Source organism: Chrysemys picta, chromosome 4, assembly GCF_011386835.1.
Source record: "Chrysemys picta bellii isolate R12L10 chromosome 4, ASM1138683v2, whole genome shotgun sequence".
Taxonomy (NCBI): domain Eukaryota; kingdom Metazoa; phylum Chordata; order Testudines; family Emydidae; genus Chrysemys; species Chrysemys picta.
In genome coordinates, this window is record NC_088794.1 from 64,411,519 (window position 1) to 64,423,099 (window position 11,581).

Below are 11,581 nucleotides of genomic sequence, written 5' to 3' on the forward strand. Positions count from 1 at the left end.
CAAAAACAATGAAGAATTAAAGACAGCAGCCTAAGGCTACTGTTATGAAAACTTAAGTATTAGATTGGTCACATGTATTAAAGCCCAAGAAATGAAAATCTTTTTGATTTATAGGTATAGACTTGCTGTATGGTAAGTAACCTTTAGCTGTATCTCAGATCACAGAGTGTGTGGCATGTCATACTGTAGATCACCACACCGTTTCGTTGACTTATTTTGACAGCTTACATCCAGTCACTTTCAGTGATTTGTAAAACTGATGTTTCTCCTTCATGAACCTTACATTCTTTTCTGCTGGGTTTTTCACATAAAAGACGGGGAGAGGAGTATAGGGACCTCATTCTCATTTACACGCACTTGAAGGCTCATTACGCTGGCAGAGTGGTGTAGCTGGCCTTAGTGTAAATGACTATCAGGCCTTAGGCCTGTATGCATGCAGCCATAGAGGTACTTCTTATGAACTTCCCACCATGTAAATTTGTCATATGATTTTTTTTGTTCCTTACCAGCTATTTTCTGTTTCACAAATTGGCATTATAACATTGTCTTACTTTCATGGCAGAGCATATCTGAATGAGCCAATTACTACTGACAGCTTCCTTAAATTACTGTGTCTGTGAATTCCCAATCTATTTAATATGTTCCTGTTGCTTTCCATATTTTAGGCTCCTTTGTTCTGTATCTGAAAGATAGAAAGCTGATAGTTATTTTATATTTATATTTCAAGGCTGTTTAATGAAGCTGAATATTTGGTAAAAGCTTCAGAACACTCAGACTGGTTAACATTTCATGATTGTCAACAAAGAGAACTTTATTGATCTTTGAAATCATCTGCCAAACAAGACATGGAACAGATTGGATTTTGGCTAGTCTGATTTGGCTGGTATCTTAAATAATTTTTGGACCACAAGCACCTTTTAAAATGATTTGTTTCCAGTTGAATGAAGTAGAATTTGGAGGCAGTATTTCATTGTGTGTGTTGTATATTCTGCAATGCTCTGCGTGCTGCAAGTTGTGTTTCATTTTTATCACATTTGTATATGCTGCATATGTATATTATAAAGGGATACTGATACTTAGGCCTGGTCTACACTAGGCGTTTATGTCGAAGTTAGCGCCGTTACATCAAATTAACCCTGCACCCGTCCACACTGCGATGCTATTTAGTTCGACATAGAGGTCTCTTTAACTCGACTTCTGTACTCCTCCCCGACGAGGGGAGTAGCGCTAAATTCGACATGGCCATGTCGAATTAGGCTAGGTGTGGATGGAAATCGACGCTAATAGCTCCGGGAGCTATCCCACAGTGCACCACTCTGTTGACGCTCTGGACAGCAGTGCGAGCTCGGATGCTCTGACCAGCCACACAGGAAAAGCCCCAGGAAAATTTGAATTGGAATTCCTTTTCCTGTCTGGCCAGTTTGAATCTCATTTCCTGTCTGGACATCGTGGCGAGCACAGCAGCACTGGCAACGATGCAGAGCTCTCCAGCAGTGATGGCCGTGCAGTCTGTGAATAGAAAGAGGGCCCCAGCATGGACTGATCGGGAAGTCTTGGATCTCATCGCTGTGTGGGGCGATGAGTCCGTGCTTTCCGAGCTGCGCTCCAAGAAACGGAATGCAAAGATCTACGAGAAGATCTCTAAAGACATGTCAGAGAGAGGATACAGCCGGGATGCAACGCAGTGCCGCGTGAAAATCAAGGAGCTGAGACAAGGCTACCAGAAGACCAAAGAGGCAAACGGATGCTCCGGATCCCATCCCCAGACATCCCGTTTCTACGAGGCACTGCATTCCATCCTCGGTGCGGCCGCTACCACTACCCCACCAGTGACCGTGGACTCTGAGGATGGGATAGTGTCCACGGCCGGTTCCTCGGACATGTTAGGGGACGGGGAAGATGAGGAAGGAGATGAGGAGGGCGAGGCAGTCGGCAGCGCTCACAACGCTGATTTCCCCAACAGCCAGGATCTCTTCATCACCCTTACAGAGATCCCCTACGAAGCGTCCCCAGCCGTTACCCCGGACACAGAATCTGGGGAAGGATCAGCCAGTAAGTGTTGTAAACATCTAAAACATTTATTTTTAACAGAACAGGAATATTAACAATTAAAAGAATGGGTTGTTCATGATTACTGTGCCCTAGGCGCTTAACGGTTTAGTCATGGGCAGTGCAAGTTTTGAAAAAAAATCTAGCAATGTCCGGTTTTCTGTGATTGTCCTGCACAAGCCGCTCTGTTTATTCCCTGCTACTGCAGCTACAGTAAAATGCGGTCTATATGTCCGGGGATAGAGCAGTAATCCTCCTGGGACATCTCGATGAAGCTCTCCTGGAGGTAATTGGAAAGCCGTTGCATGAGGTTCCTGGGGAGAGCGGCCTTATTGGGTCCTCCGAAGTACGACACGTTGCCGCGCCACGAGACTATCAAGTACTCGGGAATCATTGCTCTGCACAGCAGGGCGGCATACGGCCCTGGTCTTTGGAGGCTTTCCCGGAGCATTCTCTCTCTCTCGCTCTCAGAGATCCTCATCAGGGTGATGTCGCCCATGGTGACCTGCTTTGAATTAGGTAGGGGAATGTTAGTGTTGGGACTGCTTGCCCGTTCCTTTACAGAACTGTAACCGCTGGTTTGTAGCCACGCGGTGGAGGCGGGAGAGGGGCAGCCGAAAGGGATCGTTCCCGGGGACAGCCGCGAGGGGGTGGGACAGGGGCAGAGTTCCTGCTTGCCGGATTGCTGGCAGCAGGAACTGACATTGCTTTAAATGTGAAATGAGGCCAGTGGTAATATAAAAGTTTTAAACTGCCACAAGTCTACGGCTTAACATGTCTGCCTGCAACAGAAATTCCGTTGTGCTGCCCCGCTTCTCAAATGTGCTGTGCAAGACCCCAGGCACTGAATGCGAAGGCCGAGAATTCGACCTTGTGCTGAGTGCGCATGTGATAGGTGCTGTGCATGGTCTTGTTCACAGAGAAAGACTATGTTCTTTGTTCACAACTACATTTATCTTTCTGAAGAATTCACTCCCTTTTTCCCATTTCCACAGCCCCATCTGCGACTGTCTCACAACCTAGCCTGGCATCACACTCCCAGAGGCTAGCGCGGATTAGGCGTAGGAAGAAGAGGACACGGGAGGACATGTTCTCTGAGCTTATGGCCTGTTCCCAAGCCCAGGCAGCACAGCAGACCCAGTGGCGGGAGAACTTGACCCGAATGCACCAAGCAAACATGGATCGGGAGGAGAGGTGGCGGCAGGAAGACCAGCAGGCGACTCAAACGCTGCTTGGACTACTGAGGGAGCAAACAGACACGCTCCGGCGCCTTGTGGATGTTCTGCAGGAACGGAGGCAGGAGGACAGAGCCCCGCTGCAGTCCATCTCTAACCGCCCTCCCCCGCCACCAAGTCCCATACCCACCTCACCCAAAGTGCAAAGAAGGAGAGGCGGCAGAGTCCCTGCTAACTCTCACTCCACCCCTGCAGAGAGCTCTAGTAGCAGAAGGCTCTCATTCCCCAAAATTTGAAAAGTTCTTTCCTTCCCGCCTGACACAAGCCCCCGTCCAAGTTTCACCTCCCAGTTCCATGTGTAGTTGATAATAAATACGTTTCTATTAACTACTGTTTCAATCATGTTCTTTTGGAGGAGGAGGGGAAAGGGGGTTGGTAATTGGACAGGACAGTCACCTTTGGCAGGGTACATAGGCGGGGGCAGGCACAGCAGCAGGGCACATACACAGTGCAGTGATGCAGTGACTAGTTACCCTGGTTAGTCTGGGAGGTTGTTTTCATGTTATGTGGTGGGGGGTGGGTTGCTCTGTGACTTTGTGGCGGGGGAGGGCAGTTACAGATCTTAAGCGGCGGTCCTTATGCAGGATCACAGAGCCACACAGCAGGGGATCTGTAACCGTCCTCCCCCTGCCACAAAGTCACATAGCCCCCCCATACACACAGTCCCGATCAGGAGGGGTGACAGGCTCCGTTGAAACAACCATCCCACCGCAGCGGAGCCTGTCAATCCTTGAGTTTAGAAGCTGCATTCGCGTCACTACACTACACCCGCTCCGCACCACAGTCTGCGTCCCAGTTTTAAAAAATTCCCGCGAAAACAGTATTAAAGAAAACGGTGTGCATTAACAAAGTAGAACTATTTTTATTTCGAAACGTGTGTTGGAAGGGGGGTGAAGGGGGTATGTAACTGGATAGGATAGTCAACATTAACTGGGTAAAGAAACGGGGGCAGGTTTAGCTTCTCTGTACACAAACTTTAAAGTCACAGGTTACCCTGCTCACTCAGGAACTTTGCTTTCAAAGCCTCCCGGATGCACAGTGCTTCCCGCTGGTCTCTTCTAATCGCCCGGCTGTCTGGCTGTGCGTAATCAGCAGCCAGGCTATTTTCTTCAACCTCCCACCCCGCCATAAAGGTCTCCCCCTTGCTCTCACAGAGATTGTGGAGCACACAGCAAGCTGCTATAACAATGGGGATATTGGTTTCACTGAGATCACAGCGAGTCAGTAAGCTTCTCCATCTCCCCTTGAGACGGCCAAAAGCACACTCCACCACCATTCTGCACTTGCTCAGCCAGTAGTTGAAGAGTTCTTTTTCAGTGTCCAGGGTGCCAGTATAGGGCTTCATGAGCCAGGGCATTAGCGGGTAGGCTGCGTCCCCGAGGATGACTATAGGCATCTCCACATCCCCAACAGTTATTTTGTGGTCCGGGAAGTAAATACCTTGTTGCAGCCGTCTAAACAGACTAGAGTTCCTGAAAACACGAGCATCATGAACCTTGCCCGGCCATCCCACGTAGATGTTGGTAAAACGTCCCCTGTGGTCCACCAGTGCTTGCAGCACCATGGAAAAGTAGCCCTTTCGGTTAATGTACTGGGTGGCCTGGTGGTCCGGTGCCAGGATAGGGATGTGAGTTCCATCTATGGCCCCACCGCAGTTTGGGAATCCCATCGCTGCGAAGCCATCTATGATCGCCTCCACGTTTCCCAGGGTCACTACCTTTGGCAGCAGTACATCAACGATTGCCTTTGCTACTTGCATCACAACAACCCCCACGGTAGATTTGCCCACCCCAAACTGGTTCGCGACTGACCGGTAGCTGTCTGGCGTTGCAAGCTTCCAGAGGGCTATGGCCACTCGCTTCTGTACACTCAGTGCAGCTCGCAACCGGGTGTCACTGCGCTTCAGGGCAGGGGACAGCAACTCACAAAGTTCCAGGAAAGTTCCCTTCCGCATGCGAAAGTTTTGCAGCCACTGGGATTCATCCCAGACCTGCAGCACTATGCGGTCCCACCACTCAGTGCTTGTTTCCCGTGCCCAGAATTGCCGTTCCACGGCATCAACATGACCCATTGCCACCGTGATGTCCTCGGCGCTGGGTCCCCTGCTTTCTGAGAGGTCTGTGCTACTCTCAGACTTCAGGACATCACCGCGGTGCCGTAGCCTCCTCGCCTGACTTTTCTGCATCTGCCTCAGGGAAACCTTTATGATAAGCTGCGAGGCGTTGAGAGCGGCCACAACTGCAGCGATGGTCGCAGCGTGCTCCATGCTCGCAGTGCTGTGGCGTCCGTGCTGTCAATGACTGGAAAAGTGCGCGAACTGATTTCCCGCCGGCGCTTTCAGGGAGGGAGTGATGGACGGATGACGACAGTTACCCAAAAGCACCCTCGACACATTTTGTTACCCAGAAGGCATTGCCGGCTACACCCAGAATTCCAATGGGCAGAGGGGACTGCGGGAACTGTGGGATAGCTGACCACAGTGCACCGCTTTGAATGTCGACGCTTTCACCGTTAGTGTGGACGCACAAAGTCGAATTACTGTCCTTAGTGTGGACACACACGTTCGACTTTGCAATATCGATTCCAAAAATTCGATGCAAGTAAAATCGAACTACTCTCGTAGTGTAAACAAGGCCTTAGTGTCTTGTTTGTGAAATTGCAACCAGGAGCATGGTCAGCTTTCCTTACCTTACATATGTTCCTGACTGACTAGTTAAACTTTAATATAGTTCTTTATTAGATATATTTGATATTGATATGGTATCTCTTACCCCAGAGGACATACAGATGTTCTGAAACCTCAGTGGTGCTTTGTGCATGTAATTCATCCACTTTTAAGCTGGAGGATTGCAGCTACTTAAAAATATTACTACTATGTAGAAAATTGTGCATATGGGTAAGCTTAGTAGCAAGTCCACATAAGAACCCAATAAATCACCTCCTAGTTCCTTATGTTGGTTTGAAAGGTTCTGTTCTAGTTACAAAGTCAATTCATAGCCTTTGCTATGACCATAAAACCAGGGCTGGATTAATTCTCCTGTGGGCCCAGGGCTATTAGATTTTGTGGGGCTCCTGTATACAAGTCTTTTTCCTAATTTAAAACAAAATTATCACAATTATGGCATCGAGGCTATTAACACTATACTAAACTTGGCTTTTAATTAACATAAAGCCATTCTGTGGTTACATTTCAGTCTTAAAACATGTAGAATATAGTTAAATTAATTCAAAATAGCCTACTTCTTACCTTAGAACAGCTGTTATATTAGTTTCTTTCTGGGAGGGAGTTTGGGTGCAGGAGGGGGCTCCAGACTGGGGCAGAGTGTTAGGGTGCAGGAAAGGGTGAGGGGTCCAGGCTCTGGGAGGGAGTTTGGTGCAGCAGGGGATTCTGACCTGGGGCAGGGGGTTGGGGTGCAAGAGGGGGTGTGAGGTGCAGGTGCCGGTCAGGAGGCGCTTACCACAACAGCAAGTGGAATAAGGAAAGATTATGATGTGATGAAGTTTTAATTTGAAAAGTGATGGTATGGGGGAAGAAGCCTTTGGGGTTTTGGTTTTTTTTGGCCAGAGTGTATAGGACCTGTCCAGTCACTATCTTCTCTCATTCCCATTTCCCATGAAATTCACTTGTGGTTCCCTTATGAGGGCCTCCTTATGATCTTGAAATGTATTATCTCTACATTATCATCAAATGAAAGATTCAGGAAATTTGGGAGATACAATTGTATTGTACCTTTTCACTTGATGAATTCTAGGATAGCATTTCTTTCTTTCTCTTGTGTCTTGGCATCAAGAGTCCATGTGAGATGGAGTGGAAGCAAAGAACATCAGCTCAGCTGAATCTAAAATGTATGGCGTAAGGCCGGGAGGGAGGGTGCTTGTCAGTGCAGTCAGTAATCTCTTGGCCTTTGGCATGCCCATATAAATCTTGTAGTTGATGTAATACTAAAATAAAGTTGTTTATCTTCTTATTGAAACATAAAATGTGCTGGCTTTTTGCCCAACAGAACCAGGATATGCCAGTTCTGAGAAACCCATGCCATATGGGGTTAGAAATTAATATCTGGAATGATTTATTTAATTTTCTAGGTATTGTGGGCTTGATACCAATACATTAACCTCTTCAATGGTGGGATTCATGGTGACCACTAGATGTTCATTTCATGGGCCCATCAAATTCCCTCAGAATCCACTGGATGCTTTAGGAGTGGAGAAGATAGGCCGATCCAGTGTACACTACCAACTAGCCTTATTTCTACCTAAATCTCATCAGAAAGCAGCTGGATTACACAACAAACACCCCTTTGGTGGCTGTTTCTTAGACAGTCCAGTACTGGAAATGTTTGAGAGAGTAGCATGTGCTACTGGATTATCAGCTCATGTCTTTGTAACACCAACCACAAAAACACCAATAAGCCTACCAGATGATTTTAAGAGTTGTCTTCAGAAGCTGCAGTAATGTCTTTACCTTTCTTTCCACCTTGATCCTCTGTACTTTTGTTTTAAGAACGGTACATCTATGGTCATGTCAATAAATGATTTCCCATTTAATCAGTGAAAGATTTCTTTGATGGATACCAAAGTTTCTATTGTTACAATGAAATGTCAAACATATTTCTAATGCCACTGTTGCTTAATGATCAGATTCAATACCATGCCCCTGGCTTTATATAGCGATCTTGGAATTAAAATTACTTGTCTGTTTCACATGCAATAAAAAACTCTTTGAAGCTATGATTTCTTTACATCACTATATACCACTATCACCAACTGAACTTGTCAGACTTAAACAACTTGCCAATTACCTCAGGTAGCTACAGTAGCGCAGCTGTGCCACTGTAGTGCGTTTGCTGAAGATGCTCTCAGCCTATGGGAGAGAGCACTCCCATCGACTTAATTACTTCACCTCTGTGAGAGGTGGTAGCTATGTTGGCGGGAGACGCTCTCCTGACAACATAGTACTGTCTACGCCAGCACTTGGGTCAGTTTACTTATGTCGCTCAGGGTTATTTACACCCTGGAATGATGTAAATTATATGGACGTAAGTGGTTGTGTAGACAAAAATATGTTTTTATCTGGGTATCTGCAGTATTCTGGATTTTCCTTGTAATAACTATAGAGAAGGTTAGGTAATATTGCAAGTACTGACTGAGGTAAATGGTATATATTTATCTAAGACAAAATAGGCGTGATTTTAAAGATGACCAACGTAGATGGCAAATGTGCAGAGTGAGGAATAGAACTCAGGAACTTCTGCTCCCAAAACAGGAGTTCCTAACATTTTGAATCTCTCTTATCTATCAGTACAAGAGTGTGTGTGTGTGTGTATATATATATATATATCTAAGTGTGTGTGTTGTTTTTTCTCGTGACTAGCCTACATAGAACAACAGAATCCTAAGCACTAGAAAGTCTCTCATTCTGTCAAGTGGAGACGCGGGAGATGCACATGTGCTTGCACACACACATGCACAAACACAAACCAGTACATTACACTTCACTGCAGGAATGCTAATATCTGCTTTAGCTTAGATTGCTCTAAAGTTTATCAGATTTGTAATAATGGCATTCAATACTGGGCTTAAAGTAAATAAAATGCCATGGTTTCTGAGAAACTTCAGTAGAGCAACTAACGTTAGCACCTCATTTGCATTTAACAGCCTTGACTCACCCACCTCTACACACAAGACACTGAAACAGTAACTATTGACTATTGTGGCAGAGCTCTGACCTTGTCCCCATGGGTCCTGCGCTTCTAGGCAGTATATGCTAGCCTCAGTGGCTCTCTGTGACCCTCCACATAGCCCTTCTCTCTCTAGGGCCAGGGTTACAGTCTACTGAGCCCTTTTCATCATAAGCCAGCAAGGAGGTTGGTGAGAGAACTCCCACAGTCTCTGTTGTCCCTAGGGCTTGTTTTAGAACAGTTTAGCCTCCTGTCATGACAGGAGGCTAGACATCCCCTCCCAGGAGGTATTCCTGTAGTGGTGGGAACCCAGGCCCGCCCTCTACTTCAGGTTCCGGCCCAGGGACACTAATGGTAGCAGCTGTTGGCAACCAACCTTTCACTGCCAGAGTTGCTACATTTCTCTGGGCCACTTCCCCACAGCTCTCCTGCTTCTCCCTTCTTCACCCTTACCTTAGGGCTCCCTTATCAATAACTTAAGGGTGTCTTCATTGACCAGCCTCACTGCCTTTCCCCTGGTTCTCCTCTGCCTGACTGGAGTGAGCCCTTTTTATAGTATCAGCGGGGCCTTAATTAGAGTCAGGTGGTCACATTAGCTTAATGCCCTCACCTGACTCTTAGCAGGTTAATTGGAGTCAGGTGTTCTCATTAGCCTGGAGCAGCCCCTGCTCTGGTCAGTCAGGGAACAGAAAACTGTTAATCCAGTGGCCAGTATATCTGCCTTCTGCTATTCTGCTGTACCCAACTGGCCTGGGTCTATCACACTATCTAAGAACACATTTGGTACTTTGATTTGGAAGCATAAACTGAATTATATAGGTAGAGCAAAATTAAGATGGTGCTTGCTCATGATGGAAACCTCTAAGCCGGGGTCGGCAACCTTTCAGAAGTGGTGTGTCAAGTCTTCATTTATTCACTCTAATTTAAGGTTTTGCGTGCCAGTCAGACATTTGAAGGTTTTTAGAAGATCTTTCTATAAGTCTATAATATATAACTAAACTATTGTTGTATATAAAGTAAATAAGGTTTTTAAAATGTTTAAGAAACTTCATTTACAATTAAATTAAAATGCAGAGCCCCCCGGACTGGTGGCCAGTACCTGGGCAGTGCGAGTGCCACTGAAAATCAGCTCACGTGCCACCTTCAGCATGCGTGCCATAGTTTGCCTACCCCTGCTCTAAGCATTTGAGTGCAAATCCTCTGTTCCCACCATATGTCAGACCAGCCATGGAGCTAAGATTGCCCCCTGCCCACTATAGGCATTACCAGTTTGCTGCTTATTGTCTGACTGACTGGCTAAGGAATGTTGGTTACATTTGGTAGGAGTTACTTGCACTGTAAGAATGGTGCCAATACCATTCAGTGAATTGGCAAGCAAGAGACTATTGTAAATAGATTTGTCATTCAAATAGGCCGACAGTTCATTGTACCTTAGCTTCACTAAAATGGAGATTCCTGACCTGAATCTGCTCTAACTTATTTCAGTGTAAATCAGGACAAACTCCATAGAAGTTAATAGAATTACACTGGTGTGAGAACAGAATCAGGACCTGAGGAGGTACAAGATTGTTTCTACTCTGGCTTCTGATTGTCCCATTGTTCTACCATTAGTTTATATAACAGGTAGAAGCTAAAGCCTCAATCTTGCTTTCTTTAAAGTGACTGGAAGAGAGGAGTTTTGCCATTGACTTTAGTGGGAGCAAGGTTAGCTTCTGCATTGCAAATAGTAAAGCATTAGGCAACCATTTTAATATCATTGTGGAAAGTAATTAGATCAGTATGTGCAGTATTTTACCTTTCCTCAGGGAGTTACATACAGTACCTTGACTGGAAGAGGTGACAGATTTAACCTGATTGAATCATTAAATGGAAATATAAGTCAATGAACATTAGCCACTTAGTTCATTTCATAAATTCTAATAATTAAAACTGCATGTACAATAATAAAGACTATTCCAGATATCTAAAAGGATAAAAATGCATCCTTGATGTGTCATGGCACCACCATAATGAAAACATTTAGTTAATGGAGGATCTGTGTAATAAAAGTGACCATACAGAACCTGCAGGTGGAAATATATAAACACATTTCCCAAAAGAATTTCACCACTTCACAATTCGTTATGAAAATCTGCAATAACTGACAAGATAGGCACAAAATGGATTTTCATGTTGCTGGGATGAATTATGGCTCCCAGCAATTAATGTTTTTAGTCATATTAAGCAGATAAATAATGCTATCTGACATTACAGTATTTCACATTACACTAAAATTTTGTAACATTTGCTCATAATCGAAATTGAAATATGTTACCTAGAAAAAATATGTTATATCTGGAACAGTCAAACCCCATTAGAAACCTTAGGTTTGAAAAAATCACAATGTTAACAGTTATATCCCCTAGCAAAGGTTTGCTTTCCTTAAATAGTGTTAAATTTAAACCCAGAAGCTCTAGTCTCTTTTAGAGTTACTCTTTCTTAGTGCATTGAGGTTGAAAGGAGGATTTAGTACACAAAATGTACTCTGTATTACTGAGCCTTGGTAAGTGAAACTTAAAAGAACTGCAGAAAGAAGAGAAGCCTTTAGAATGAAATTGTAAGCTGCCTTTCTAAATA

At 45.1% G+C, this 11,581-nt stretch overlaps 1 protein-coding gene and 1 long non-coding RNA gene across 2 annotated transcripts in view; both read left to right on the top strand.

Annotated features, from left to right (window-relative positions):
* LOC112058751 (uncharacterized) overlaps positions 1–11,581 on the top strand; it is a 158,839-nt gene that overhangs the window by 138,059 nt on the left and 9,199 nt on the right. The window lies entirely within an intron of this gene.
* LOC135983073 (uncharacterized) lies at positions 1,111–3,583 on the top strand. The gene is made up of 2 exons (XM_065592479.1): positions 1,111–2,052; positions 3,045–3,583. Exons 1-2 carry the CDS (start codon positions 1,476–1,478, stop codon positions 3,518–3,520), a joined length of 1,053 nt encoding a protein of 350 aa, XP_065448551.1. The 5' UTR covers positions 1,111–1,475; the 3' UTR covers positions 3,521–3,583.

Excerpts from the sequence above, each read along its gene's own strand:
- LOC135983073 (XM_065592479.1), top strand. The coding sequence starts at position 1,476 with ATGCAGAGCTCTCCAGCAGTGATGGCCGTGCAGTCTGTGAATAGAAAG. Across the intron at positions 2,053-3,044 it reads ATCTGGGGAAGGATCAGCCA|CCCCATCTGCGACTGTCTCA; the intron begins GTAAGTGTTGTA and ends CCATTTCCACAG.